The 15,600-nt window shown below is 41.6% G+C and overlaps 1 protein-coding gene across 35 annotated transcripts in view; it reads right to left on the minus strand.

The window, feature by feature from the left end:
* Positions 1-1,432: 1,432 nt before the first annotated feature.
* RBFOX1 (RNA binding fox-1 homolog 1) overlaps positions 1,433-15,600 on the minus strand; it is a 1,500,640-nt gene continuing 1,486,472 nt past the window's right edge. For 31 of the 35 annotated variants that reach the window (XM_081170147.1, XM_081170155.1, XM_081170177.1 and 28 more), the window contains 2 exons: positions 7,024-7,099; positions 1,433-1,592 (listed from right to left, as the gene is read on the minus strand). In XM_081170147.1, coding sequence (XP_081026273.1) covers position 1,592; positions 7,024-7,099 — 77 coding nt within the window. In that variant the 3' untranslated portion in view covers positions 1,433-1,591. The remainder of the gene's footprint in view (positions 1,593-7,023; positions 7,100-15,600) is intronic. The other 4 variants (XM_081170175.1, XM_081170150.1, XM_081170149.1 and 1 more) reach the window with 1 other exon arrangement.

The raw sequence follows: 15,600 nt of genomic DNA on the forward strand, positions 1-15,600 counted from the left end.
GTCGAAGAATTGCAGTTTGCTTACACGACACGGTCATGTTTCAAAAAGTACCAAGCAGATGAAAATACCATGATTATTATTTATTTATTTTTCAATCTCTCTCTCCCTCTCTCTCCACTCAATGGTTGCAGTACTTGTAAAATGCGTATATAAACTTTTTTATGTTTATTTATTTAATATGAGCAGCATTTTAAATTCTGTAAAAATGATTATACGTGTGTTTTTTGTCTCTTATCTCTTGGTCTAAACCTAAAGCGCCGTAGGTGTGTCATAATAATAATAATAATAATTCCACTGCACAGATGTAAATTTTATACACTTCCCCGCCCCCCTGCCCCGCCCCACCCACCCCACCCCCATTAAACCGGTACAAAGAATTTAACTTTTTTATTACTTTCTCTCTTTTTTTGGAAAAAAAGAAAAAAAAATAGAAACAGTGCTTTTATCACCTTTTATTATTATCATTATTATCATTATTTTTTTAATCCTCCCGTAATATAAAAGTCTGCAATGATATCAATAATTTATTATACTGGAAGAAATATAAAAAGAAAGCTTGTTTATGTTCTAACTAGCAGAGATTTTCTCTTTCTCCTCTTTTCTTTTCTTTGTTTCTCTCTCTTTATTTTTATTTTTATTTTTTTGCCTAAAGAACTAGTTATGCTTGGAGCTGATCTTGACTTGGTGGGTTGCCTAGAAAAGGGGTGCCCTCTGGACAGCATTAAATTAGATTTTATGTACAGGTGTCAGTTTAAGCACCCCTCTCTCCGCCCTCCCGCCCCTGCCCCGCCCCAGCCTCAAAATTAACAACATAACCTTTGGCTTTGAATAAATAGTGAATAATTTAAAACAGCTGATATGGGACGATGGGTGCAGTGGCGGCCCCACTTTACGATTTAATCGTGTTGGGCCCCCATCGCCACCGTCTCAACTCTCCTCTTTTCCCTCCCCTTTATAAAACAAAAATAAATGTTAGATGCGCAGGAGGGAGGGGGGACCCTGATGTCACTTTAACACTCTTACAAAACAAGTGAGGAATCCTGATAGCTTAATATTCAGCATATATAATTCATTTACATGATATAGCAGTCTTGATTGTGGCCCCCAAACAGATTTTATTTTATTTTATTTTTAAATTAGTTTCTAGCAGCTTTCTAGTTCAACCACAACAATGAAAATAAGAATAATTAATCATAATGAATCATAATATAATTTAATAATAATAACCTTCTACAGCCAGCAATCGAACTATGCAACGTTCGGAAATGAAAAAGACCCACGATATTAAAATACACAGAACAAAATATCTGAGGTATAAGATAAAAAAATGTAGATTTTTTTCCTCTTTTTTATTTTATTTTTAGAGTTGCTAAAATGATGCACTATTGCATGTATTGCAATACCCAGGCCTCGGAAAGCTTCCTTTCCCCCCCCCCCCACATTGGAAGGGTTTTTATGGGTTTTGTCATTTAGTATGGAGCAAAACGGCTGTATCCCCCTCGGTATATACTAGCCTGCAATGAAGAAAGAACGAGACCGACATCATCAGCATGGCTCCTAGTCTTGGCATCAGTCAAGGGTGCAAAAGCATTCTGAAACAAAGCAATTTGATGGGTTGTTTTTTAAACATCTGCTTTTCTTCACAACGGGATTTGCAATGTTAATTTTCTTTTTCACATATTTTTTGCAAGCAAGGTTCAGGACACACCACTCAAAGCTGTTCAAACAGGTGCCAGCTGACCATTTAGTGAGGTTATATGATGGGGGCCTGGGGGGGGTGTGCTTTTAAATACCAGTTGATGGAAACCACAGGAGGGGATTGTGCTCAGGTCCTGCTTGCAGGTATTCCATGATGGCCATCTGCTTGCCCACTATGAGAATGGCATCAATGGCCCCATTGGCCTGACCTAGCAGAGCTCTTCTTAAGCTCTTGGGTTCTTAAGGCCCATGTCTCCATGGGTGGAGCACCTCTTCTTCATGCAAAAGGTCCCTGGTTCAACCCCTGACATCTCTAAGAGAGATCTTGTTCTGAAATCCTGGAGACCTGATGCCAAGGTGTTGACAGTACTGAGCTAGATGGACCAGTAATCTGATTTGGAATAAGGCAACACATGTGAATCAAGAATGGGATCGAATCCAGTGCTTGAACAGGAAGCTGCCTTAGATAATAATGAACTGGATAGAAGAAGAAGAAGAGTTTGGACTTGATATCTCACCTTTCACTCCCCTTAAAGTGTCTCAAAGTGGCTAACATTCTCCTTTCCCTTCCTCCCCCACAACAAACACTCTGTGAGGTGAGTGAGGCTGAGAGACTTCAGAGAAGTGTGACTAGCCCAAGGTCACCCAGCAGCTGCATGTGGAGGAGCGGAGACGCGAACCCGGTTCACCAGATTACGAGTCCACTGCTCTTAACCACTACATCACGCTGGCTCTCACTCAGTATAAGGCACCTTGATGTTGGGGAAGGGCCATAGGTCAGTGGGAGAGGCTTACATGCAGAAGGTCCCAGGTTCAATCCCCAGCATTTCCAGGCAGGGCTGGGAATGTCCCCTTGTCTAAATTCCTGGAGAATCACCACCAGTCAGTGTAGACAATACAGTGGTACCTTGGTTCTCAAATACCTTGGTACTCAAACGCTTGGTTCTCAAACGCTGAAAACCTGGAAGTAAGTGTTCCGGTTTCCAAACGTTTTTCAGAAGCTGAACATCTGATATGGCTGTCAGCTATTGTTTCCGGGGCACCTGCACCAATCAGAAGCTGCGCCTTGGTTTTCGAACATTTCAGAAATCAAACAGACTTCTGGAATGGATTAAGTTTGGCGCTTTTGTTTTTGCTATTTATTTTGCGTTTTTGTTTTTGAGGCTAATTTGTTTTTGTGACTGTGTGGAAGCCAGTTCAGCTATTGATTGAGTGTGTGACTTTGGAAATGGATAAAAGCCCCCCATTCAAACAATGACTATCATCAGTGCAGGTAAGAATTTTTTAAATTATTTTTTAATCATCTACAATACTGTCTTATTTATTTCATAGTACAGTACCTTGATTATTGCTTTCATTTTATGGATCAATGGTCTCGTTAGATAGTAAAATTCATGTTAAATTCTGCTTTAGGGGTTGTTTTTAAAAGTCTGGAATGGATCAATCCATTTTGCATTGCTTTCTATGGGAAAGCACACCTTGGTTTTGGAACGCTTTGGTTTTGGAACGGTCTTCCAGAACGGATTAAGTTTGAGAACCAAGGTACCACTGTACAGAGCTAGATAGACCCATTAGCTGACTTGGTGTAAGGCCTCCTAAGTTCCTGCTTCGTTCACAAATTATACCCAAATATATACATGAATATATTTTTTGGTAATTGCCCAAACCTCAAATGACTTTTCATAGGCATCTATAAAACGCATTGTAGGAAATTTTGCTCTTGATTATTGAAACTTTTTTTTTTTTGCATTTACCTCAAAACACAACAGGAGTTTTGCCAAGCAGGACACTCCAATTTCACCTCAACCTGTTACTCATTCCTTAACACCCTCCAATAAAGTATCAGTAGGAAATTTTGCAGAGGAAAGACAGCGTAAATATTCCAAATAAAAAACAACAATTAGGGTTAGGAAACCCCTGAGCACCTGAATTGTTTCCTCTGAGACAGCAATCACTGTTTGGAGATGCTATCTGTTGAACCTGGAACCTTCTGCATACAAAGCAGATGTTCTTCCTCTGAGATATAGACCTTTCCCAAATGAAATCCATACAGCCGTGCTCCCAGTGGGGATAGATAGACCCATGACAGCCTGGTCCATCCAAGCTGTGCATGGGAACAGACCTGAGTTTGTCCTATTCCCGCTTCCAGTGGGCTTCAAAGGGAAAGTCCATAAAAGTATGCCTAGAAATAGGAATGGTGTGTGCGCGCAAGCACACAGTGCCCTGCGATAGTTTTGCATTCATTGAAATGAAATAGGGTGCCATCTCACCCAGGGCCAGCCCAATACATCTTGCAGCCCAAGGGTGACAGTGCTCCTTCCCTATTCCAAGTACAGAAGCAAACAGGACTGGAAATTAAAACTTACTTCAGCACTGTTGATGGGATAGGGTTCTCCACTGCACCTGAGAAAGCAAGCCAGATTACAGGGTCTAGAAAAAACCCCAGTGCAGTAGCTGGGCAGAGAAGCGGGGGATAGAAGGATCAGATGGGAGAGTGCTGATTGCCTAATGGCAGAACAAATCCCTCATCCCACTCCATCTCATCCCATTTTGATGACTGGCCTCTAAAGACAACATTCTGCACTGAGTACAAGTTGTTGGCTTCTGCTTAAGCAAATCATCTGAAAGATTTTAAGATCATCATCATAATAATTTTAATAAGATAAGAGAAATTTATTGGGAGAGGGATAAAGAACCTAGGAAACCACCAACACTAAGCTAGTTGTTTAGCTTAGTGCTATCTACACTGAGCAGCAATGGCTCTCCATGGGGTCTGAAAGACAGCAAGTCTTTCCCAGTTGTACCTTGAGATGCCAGATGTTCAACCTGGGACCTTTTATATTTAGAGCATGTGCTCTACTACCGAGCTGCGCATGTGACTGTCACTAGTGCATGATGTACAGTGGTACCTTGGGTTACATACGCTTCAGGTTACATATGCTTCAGGTTACAGACTCCGCTAACACAGAAATAGTGCTTCAGGTTAAGAACTTTGCTTCAGGGTAAGAACAGAAATCATGCTACGGCGGCGCAGCGGCAGCAGGAGGCCCCATTAGCTAAAGTGGTGCTTCAGGTTAAGAACAGTTTCAGGTTAAGAACAGACCTCTGGAATGAATTAAGTACTTAACCCGAGGTACCACTGTACTATTGGAAGCCCAGGGCTAGTGGGAAGTAGAAACTGTCATATTCCACCTAAAGTAAAAAACGGAAGCTAATTTGGGGGGTTGTTCTTCATGTGAAACACGGGAGAAATAGAAACCAGAATAAATCTTTCTTGCGTAGGTTCTGCATCTTTAATCTCCGCAAAATTATAAATAATAACAATAATAATAAAATTAATGTCGCCCATTTGATACCAAGTGATTGGAAAGAACATAAGGAGATCCCTGCAGGATCAGGCCAGTGGCCCATCTAGTCCAGCATCCTCTTCTCACAGTGGCCAACAAGAAGCCTGTGGGAAACCTGCATGCAGCACCCAAGCAAAAGAGGATTCTCTCCTCCTGCAGTTTCCAACAGCTGGTATTCAGAAACATTACTGTCTCCCAAAACTGTGGCAAAAAATGAGAACCCCAAACCCCAGTATATTTTAGGGTCTCTTTTGCATAGTAAACACAAGTAGTTCATGCTAGCTACATGAAGGTACATCCATTTAAAAACAAAAAGCTGGGTGAAAATAAATTTAGGTGATATAAATTTAGACTCAACCAGATCGAGAGACCTTGGCGTGATTACAAGATGTCTGGGTTCCCATCCAATTACATTACTTTCACACTCCTGGAGAAAAAATTCTTTGTGAAAGTTGTGAACAATTGCTAGAGAGATGCAAAAGACTGTCATTTTTTATTTTTCATCTTGTATTTTATCCATCATCTGTACATGGATATCACACATTCAGAGAACTTATTTGCATACCCTGGTGCATGTACAATTTGGCAACACACATTTGTATCATCTGCAACTGGATCCATTGTGCCTCATGTTCCCTGTTCAAAGATACACACTCTCTTTAAGCCAGAAAAGGGGGAATGCCCTTCCAGATGATGTTGTTGTTGTACTACAAATCCCATAACCCCTGACCATTGTTCATGCTGGCTTCTGGGGCTGCCAAGAGTTGGAGACCAACAGCATAAGAGTTGTAGAAGAAATTCAATTCAGTTCACATTTCAGTGTAAAACTTCCTAATTTGCACATCCTGAAAGCATTATGTGAACAACAGTAATGTATGCTTGCGAGGGTGAGGCTGGGATCAAAGGGTGTGTAGCTGTTGTATCCTTCCCTTTCTGCCCTGCCTGCTCTGCAACACGTCCCTAAAATGGGGGTGAGTCCATCTACATTCTGGATTATGAGTAGACTATACTGCAGAGTGGAAGGGATGGGTATGTATTAATACTGGGCACAGATACATCAAAAGTTGGGTGTGAATCAGTCTTGATTAAATCAAATGGACTCACAGTTTTCTGCAGTTAATTTTCATTTCGCTGCTTTTCCATTGGTTGTGACTAACATTTTGCTTGATTGCCCTGATTATCTTAATTTAAGATAAACATGGTCCCACATAACGCCCCGGGAGGGTTATTTTCTCCTAATGCAAAAGGCCAGTATTGCCCAACAAAATGTCCCCATGGGGTCTTTTTATGTGTACATTTCAGTTTCACATAAATCACCCTTCCTGTGGAGGGTGTGTGTGTGTACGCGCCTGGTTAACTTTATGCAACAACTGGAGAGGACTGCTGAATACTCTCCTATCCTCTACTCTTTCCAGTACAGCTATAATTTTAAATATTAACTCTAATAATAAGGGAGAGAAAATAGCAGGGATTCAGGCTGACTGACAGCAGAAGCTGGGAAATCTCAGTTTCAGCTCTTTATACTTATAATCACTGGTGTGACTTGAACCTTCAGGCAATGTAAATTCAAGGCAAAAGATTGGGGGTTGGGGGGAATAAAGAAAAGAAAAGAAAAAGAATGGAGGCTACTGTGAAGGCGTTCAATTTGTGATGTATTTAATTATCAAAATGACTAATTGTTCCATTAAGGTAAGTGCTCACCTAGGATGGATATATATATATATATATATATATATATATATATATATATATCCTTATGTGTGCTACATTGCCAAGAAATTAAGACATTTGTCAAGTTTACCGGGAAGGATTAATGTGGCATTTTAGCTGCCGTTAGCAGAAGAGACAAATTCAATTAAGGAAAAGTGAGAAGATGTCAACCATTGCTAAGAACTGGGGAGAGGAGAGGAGGAGGGGAGGTTCGGGGGCAGACTGGGAGGCAGGGAAGGGGGAGGGGAGTAGATAAATCAGCACTTACCACGGCACCAACGCCGTAGGTGGTTGCTGGAGCAAGTGTGTGGTGGTAGGGGTCTGCAGCATAAAGTCGTCCGTAACTAAAAAGAAAAGAAAAGAAAGCAGAGCTGAGGATTAATAAAAGAAAACCAAAGCAACCCCAGAGAGGTTAAAAAAGAAACGGAAAGGAATTGCAAAATGAATGCAATCAAACATTCCACTCTATCCAATTACACTGGAAATGAACTGACTCAGCACGTTATGGACGCAATATCCTCTGGGGAAATGGGTTCAGTTTACAAATGAAAAGGAGGAAGGGGGGGAAATGGCTATAATTAGCTTTACAAGATTGAATGCAAAGCAAATGTGCAGCCATGGCTGCAGAATAGGTGTGTTTTCAACTTAAGGGACCTGGTCTTCACCTTACCCCCTCAAAGAAGCCTTAGGTGGTTCCCAAAAGTGTGATGGACATAAGTAGAAAATAAATGGGAAAATAATATATAAAATGTCAAAGAATAAAAGGTTCTCTCAAAGGTTTTTTTTAATAAAATGTGCCAAGAAGCTGTTAAGAAGCAGTGTGCTTCTTCGGCCGACAATCCAAATGGCTACAGTGGCAATCCAACTTCTTCTTGTTGTCTTGTTGTTTTTGTTGTTGTTAATGGATGATAAATGCAACTAGGTGGGCAGAATTTGGTTTCTGAGTGGGAAGCAACTGGGCAAGGAGACCTTTCCTAGCATCCTCCTATATGACACCTGGAATACAGGGCAAAATGGTGGCACACAAAGAAACATGCATCAGAGAACAGTGGTTCTTAATATGACAAAGAGTGACAGATCTACATAAATGGCCGTATGGAGAGTTTTCTCCACCTGCCCTTTTTCGAATGCAAAGTTCAACTTGCTCATATTTTAGCTCAGGGCTACCATCTTTTTTTGTCAACTGCCACCCCATTTGCCCCCTTCTCGTTGCATGTAGTTAGGAATATAGGGACAATGGAAGCTGCATTATACCAAGTCAGACCTTTGGTCCATCTCCCTCAGTAGCCCTGTATTCCCTGACTGACAGTACCTGATCTCCAGGGTTTCAGAACGGATACATTTCTGTTCCTACCTGGAGATGCTAAGGATTGAACATGGGACCTTTGGTGTGCAAAGCAGATGCTTTACCACTGAGCTATGGAGATGCTACCTATAGCCAACAGCTGGCAGTGTTTCAATAGAGTCGTCCACCTAACTTTTTTGCCATTGTTGATTCTGTTTAGCCAGTAAGTTTCATCTGTATAGCAACACCCCAGGTTAGGGACACAGGAAGCTGATTTTCACCAGGTCCTATCTCAGTGTTGCCTATGTGGTGTCAAGGGGTGAGGTAGCTATAGTGTGATGAGAATGTATGAAACGTGCCAAATTTTCACTCATTTAAGAAAAAACTAGGAAGAAGAATGTTACGCATGTGAAGCTTCAAGTCATTCCGGTTAACCTTCTTTATTGCACCTGGTTTACTCCCTGGGTATACCTGCTTCTGCCTCTAATTTGCAGCTTTGGAGCCATTTTTATTTTTAAAAACAGGCAAACATGGACTTCTGCCTCCAGTAACCTCATCCAATCAGGGAAATGCATGTTATCATGAAGTTAAATCAGATAGTGGACAAGGGAAAACTATCTTTACTCTCAAAAGGCTTTCTGAGGCTGCTATGTAGCCTAGCGGATATGGATACAGGATGATGCCACTAAGCCAAGTCAGTGTGAGGGTAATATTTCATCCCCAAATATGAGGGGACTCGTGTGTGTGTGTGTGTGTGTGTGTGTGTGTGTGTGTGTGTAATTCACCCCTTCCCCATTTTGTGTCTGCCTTACTTCACACACCTGCAGTAATCCTATAGCTAACAATGTTGAGATTACTCCTGTAGGTGCATTAACAAGAGCTTCTTTTTAAAAGAAAGCACTGCAACGTTTCGGATTCAGCCTGAAGTGCGAAAAGGTTATTCATTGCAAATGGTTTTCCTTTCACAAAGTCCAAAGAGAAATGTTGTTACTGTGGTCTATACAAAATGGAAAGCATTTATCTTGTCATAAATCTTGACTGATGAGTTTCTCACTTTGGCAGAAGTTGCTCTGACAAATTAGGACCAAATAATACTGGTGTTTTTGTGCGGTAGCAATGAATGTGTCTCTTTGTTTAGCAATTTAAAAGGCAGCTGTGGCGGAGGGGGACACAAAACATGATTAGCCTTTTCCCCAACAATGTAGATTGAAACATGTGATGCATTTGAGGGTTTTTGCCACAGGAAGACTAGGTGCATGTGCTGTGCAACATTTAATTCATGATGATTATTACACATTTATTTATACCCTGCCTTTCCTCCTGATGGGACTCAAAGCAGCTTACATATAAAAGCAAGAATCACTAAAACCATAGAAAAAACCAAACATTCATATAATTAAAACTGTATTTATTTATAAAATCTGTTTAAAGCATACAAATGATTACAGTAAAAAGAGCTGTGAGTTCCCAAAAGTCTGTTGGAAGAAGAAGGTATTCACTTGCCAACAGAAGGACCACATAGAGGGGGCCTGTCTAGCTTCTCCAAGAAGGGAATTCCAAAGTCTGGGAGCAGGCAATGAGAATTTAGCTGCTGTTCGTTATCAAATTGCCACACACACACCCCTGCACTGAAAGACACTGGGAAATATCCAACTATAAGAGTAGATCCATTGAAATTAGTGGTCCCAAATTAGATGTGTCCATTAACTTTAATGGGTCTACTCTGAGTAGGATTAGAAGTTATGCTTGTTTTAATTCTAATAGTAGAATAATGTGGGGACCTTCAACTAAATGTTGCAATCTGGAGTGTTTGGAGCTCCGCTCTCTTCCCAAATACGCCACTCCTTGACCCTTCCTAGATCTTCCCACCCTCACCACCACTCAACTGTCAGACAGCAGTCTGCAGCTACTCAGCATCCTCAGTTCTTATTGAGATGCTTGGGGGATATCCTCACTTAGGTTTTTTTTCCCCTCCCCCTTCTCAAATCTTTTCTTTTTCATTTCTGAAAAACTTAACTGGGTTTCCCCCCCTGAATTGTGCTTATAATTGATTGATTGAAAAGATGAATAGCACACTTTGCAAGAAGAAGAAAATCTTCAGAAAGTGGTTTGTAAAATGACTGCCCGGAGATGTTGAATAAAGTATAGTTTACAACCATTAATGCATTTCAAATTCCCTTGTAATATGCCAGCAATTACCCAACACAAACTATCAGAGACAAACCACAGACCTTCTATAATACATTTCCTGCATGTGGGAGTGTATGTTGTTGTTGCTGTTGTTAGTGTATGTGGTATTTAGAGAGGGGAATCACCTGTGGTGGGGGACACACCGTGGTCTCACCTGCGGCTCCTAGAAGCTGTCAGCATGCAACAGCAGCCACACTACACAAACTGCTTTGACTGGTCGGCTAAACCAGATGGGGGTAGCCAACGGGTCTCAAACCTTTGGTTGTTTCATTGGGTTGTTTTTATTATGTATTGTGTGTTTTTATACTGTGCTTTCATATTGTAACCGCCCTGAGACATGCGGGTATAGGGTGGTATACAAATTTAATAAATAATACAATAATAATAAACATAATTGGTAAGTTAGGGACTTTCCCTGAATGAAGAGATCGGCTCTGGCAGATTGAGTGGATGAGAGCAATATTAAGTCCAACAGTCCAGAAGGCAGTTTCTGCACATGCTGTATAGGGAAGTGAGGGGCAGATGGGGCTCATCAACCTGGGAAGGGAACCCATCTAGGAGAAGGAAAACTGGCCCTAAACCTCCTCTGCCTTGTGGGGTATATTCAGGAGAAGAAGCTAAGGAGTAAACTCCATACAACTTTATGCAACGCCTACCTAAGACGGCACCTAAGATGGCACCTTGTATGCCTCTTTCTCGCAACTTTTGCAGCCAGACTGGTACTCTGGACAACATTATTGAGGCCGAGAGGAGTGGGGTCTTGTAGTCTGGGCAGCCCAGGGCCTCCATACACAATGCTCAGACTTGCATCCTGGGGAGGTGACTTTGGTGCTACTATTGCAGCAGTTTGACTTTATCTCCACAGGTGCACTCTATTTTCTCAAGACAGGTGGATGCCAAAAATAACCAGCACTATTATCATCATCATCATCATCATCATCACCACCACCATCCTCATCATCAAACCTCATTGCCATAAGTGGCTTCAAGGGGGAAACAGATATTAAAATATATGAAGAGTGTGCACTTGTTATGAAAAAGGACAGAATAAAAAAATGAAATGAATTAGTTTGAACAGGAATCAAATCAAATGAGTTCCAAATGAAAATAAAACAAGTCCTTTCTTCACTGTTTCTATTAGGATGTAATTGAGGTAATTACAGGTGTAACTACAGCACAAGTAAGAGAAAGGATAAAGGGACTGGGAAGAGGAATAGTAGTTGATATGGACAGACAAAAAATTGATGTCTACCAAATGGTGACACGGTGTTCTCTCTCTCCCTCAAATTTGACACAGCTGGTTCTTTGGAGTGGGAGTAGAAAGCCTAAACATTTCATCTTAATAACCACAAAAGTTGTACATAGGAGAAATGTAACTGGATTTCATATTGAAAGGGGATCTTAAGGGATGTGTGCTTTTTTGAAATTGCCTCAAAAACAAGGATCCTTTCCACAGTTTCTTTGAAACTTGGCAGTTGTCCTGCTTTGAACAGTAGAATGCCTGAAGGTCTCAGGCATGTGGGTGGCAAACACGGTAGTTACAGGTATCCGGAGGCTGGTTGGGTCCCTCGTTGACATTAGTGAAAAATGAAAAGAAATGAGAATGGCGAAAATGAATGGACTAACTTTGAATCACTTGTTAAAATAAACGGAAGACAAATGAATGGAGAGCTAAAGCAAATAAGACTTTTAATGGTGGGTATGAATGAAGCAACTAAATTCCACTTCTTTCCTTTCTCAACTAGCAGATTTCTAAGATGTACTGTGAGGTGCAAGTTGATTCCTGCCTGGCCCTAAAAAGCCCTACAAAACAGCTTTTCATATGTCTCCACAGACAGTCTTCTGTGAAAGCAAAGTTATACATGGGTGGCATACCTAAATTAAAAACCATGGAAAATAATAATAATAATAATAATAATAATAATAATAATAATAATAATAATTCAATTATTTAATGAACACAGAGAAAGCAGAATTATATATAAACTGAGGCCAGAACTGACATTTTCCTTATCGCACACCTGGAACTCTACTAACTTTAAGGATGCAGCATTCATTTTAGGTGGGGGTCCTATACCTCTGTCTCTTAGATGGTTTTGGCCCACTTGAGTGGCAAAGTAAACCACACAGAAACAAGGCATTCTGGGGTTTTCTTTGGGCCAATCAGCATGGGCCAAAATCTACCCTGTAGGCAAGTGCTGCTCTTATAAACCGATATTGCAACCCATCCACCTACCCACACTTGGTAAAATGTTGCCATACCTGGGGGTGGTGAGGGAGAGGTAGAGGAAGAGAAGGATTTTTTGTGGTGCCATGTGATTGGCTGTCAGGGCATCGTTTTTTCACATACCCCTCACTGCTGTTTACATTTGGGATGTGGCGCTATAGATCTGGCTAACTGGTTGGGTGGGAGATTTGTATAGCTCACCCATGCATGAGGGACATCTGACCGAATATCTCCCATTGGTGACAGGATCCCCGCCTGTGATTCAGACCAAATTCTGATAGCAGTTCAATGCCTTCTCCAAAATGAACATGGCAAATCCATCAAATGGGTCACTTCATTGGCCTCTACCAGCAAAGAGCTATTGCTGGGATGAGTCGCTTGCTGCTTTTAAAGAGAACGCTCCCCTCTTTGTGTAATACAAGAGGGTCAAACTCTTCATGAAGAAACCTAAGCATCAGCATATGCAGGGAGACATTTCCAAACAACGGCCGTGCAGATATTATCTGAGAATATATATTGAGTCTTCCCCTCTTTCATGTGATGAATAAACTTTATTTTTCTTCCTCAGGGTGACCTCTGCCTTCAGAATATGATGGTTTTATTATGATTAATAAATTTCATTTCCACAGAGGAAAAGGAACAGTGTCAGCTTAAACGGAGAGCATGCTGGCTCCCTTCTTTTTAAATGCTAATTTCAAAATGCACCCTTACATGACACAAAAATTGAAACGCTCACGAGGGTTAGCCCTCTGGATGCAGATACCACTCTCAAAGGGAGGCCAGGGCAGGAAACACGCTAGGGGTGTTCAGATGTCACATCCAGTGTGTGTACAACGGGTATACATGTGTACACAAACAGTTGAGATGCGCAAAGCGGCAAGTGTACACTCTTGTATGCAAACACTTGTACACATGCGAAGACAGCTTGTACCTGTTGTTAGCTGCCACCATTTCCAGGTTCAATCCTCAGTGGCATCTCTAAGTAAAGCTAGTAATGTCCCTTGCCTGAATCCCTGGAGAGCAACTGCCAGTCAGTGTCGGCAGTACTGAACTGGATGGACTCAATGGTCTGACTCAGCATCAGGTGGCTTCCTTTGCTCCTATTAACTTCTGCTTCCTAGCTGCAGCATTTGATTCTGAAGCTCACTCAGCATATGGTTTCTGTTCATCCTCAGATAGCTAAGAAATTAGGCATGAAAGCAAGATTTCAGATGGCAAAAGAGGGCAACAGCTGGATTTTTGTCAGGCAAGGGAGTGCTCTGTGCATCTTCTTTCTTTCTTGGATTTGCACATTTGTATAATGTGTGAGAGCTGCAGGATTCACTCCCCACTTCACGCACACTAGTTGTTGTGCAATTGTTATTTTCCTTTTGTTTTCAGAACTGGACCCAATCTGGTTCCCATCCAGTGCAACAACTTGTGGCCCTGGATGGTGATGTAATTCCTTATAGAAATGGGTAACCAAATCAGTTCAGTGGGGCTCAGGTGTGAATCATGATGTGGACATAAATGCATTTGAGCATCTTCATCTGCACATGTTGTGTGTATGTGGAAAGCTGCCTATACAAATGGATTGATGGAGTGAGGCCCTTGAATACAAGCATCTCTCCCATTTTGTAGCCTTCTTGGGTACCCAACTTTCCCAAAATAGTAATTAAAAAACCCAATTTCCTCAGTTGGGCTGTTGCAGTGTATCTTTTTCCTATTGTTGCATTCAGAGGAAGGGAACACAGGAAGTGTTCTCTTCTTTTATGTTTCAATCTTTTAATTATGACAGCTCTTTTGAACTAAGAACATAAGTAGAAGTGGATAGAAAAAGTTTTCCCCTCCCTCTCATAACACTAGAACCTAGGGAGATGCAATGAAGTTGAATGTTGGAAGATTCAGGACAGGGGAAAGTAAGTGATTCTTCGTGCAATGCATAGTTAAACTATGGGACTTGCTCCTACAGAAGGCAGTGATGGCCACCAACTTGGATGACTTTAAGAGGATTAGACAAATTCATGGAGGACAAGGCTATCAGTGACTACTAGCCCCAGTGGGCTATGCTCTGCCTTGGTAGTTGGAGGCAATAATGCTTCTGAATATCAGTTGCTGGAAACTGCAGGAGGGGAGAATGCTGTTTTGCTTGCGTCCTGCATGCAGGTTTCCCACAGGCCTCTGATTGAGATGCTGAGCTAGATGGGTCATTGGCCTGATCCAGCTCGCTCTCCTTAGGCTTCTATGAGACAGAACGTTGGAAATACATGTTTCAAACTGTATTTGTTGTGACATTTCCCTCTCTTGCCTAAGTATGAGTTTGTAACAGTGTAAGGTTGTGTAGAATACAAACTTGTGGTCCAGGAAGCCAAACACAGATCTGCCTGTTAGGTGTGCGATACCTAGATCATCTCCATTTTTGTAATCCCATTAAAGCAGGGAAAAAAGCCCCTGCCAAGTCAAGAACATATAGGGGCATGAGAACAAAGGAAACTGCCTTATATTGAGCCAGATCATTGGTTCATCTAATGCAGTATTGCTGACACTGACTGGCAGAGGCTCTCTTGGGTTTCAGGCAGGGAATCTTCATGATCCCTAGCCAGAGATGCTGGGGTCTGAACCAGATAAATCAGGATGCTAAGTTGGTGCTGTACCACTGAACTATGGCCCTTCCAACTATGACTCTACTGTAGGCATTCATACACACACACACACACACACACACACACACACACACACACACACACCACACACACACTTCAATCTTCTATCTCTGCTGGAGCATTTTGCGCTTTCTGTATAGCTGGGGAAACTGCATAATCCTAGGATTACTTGCACACTCCGTTGCCCATGCGTGCACTTACAGAGACCCACACACATGCTTGAGTGTGGCACAAACAGAGATAATTCTCTCTCTCTCTCTCTCTCTCTCTCTCTCTCTCTATATATATATATATATATATATTCACTGCTTTGTTATCAATGGAGGTTTGGAGTGCAACCCCTTCCATTTACAAATTGCAGAACCCCGGCCTGCCTTAATCTTGTCAAGTTGTCATGTTTGACTAGCCATGCAGACTGACCTAGAACTGCGAGCGCAAGAAAGGCAAGCTGTCAAAGAGATAATGACAAAGATGCCAGGAGGGTTTGCCAGTGTTTCTCGC

The sequence above is a fragment of the Podarcis bocagei genome, assembly GCF_964188305.1.
Source record: "Podarcis bocagei genome assembly, chromosome: 14".
Taxonomy (NCBI): domain Eukaryota; kingdom Metazoa; phylum Chordata; class Lepidosauria; order Squamata; family Lacertidae; genus Podarcis; species Podarcis bocagei.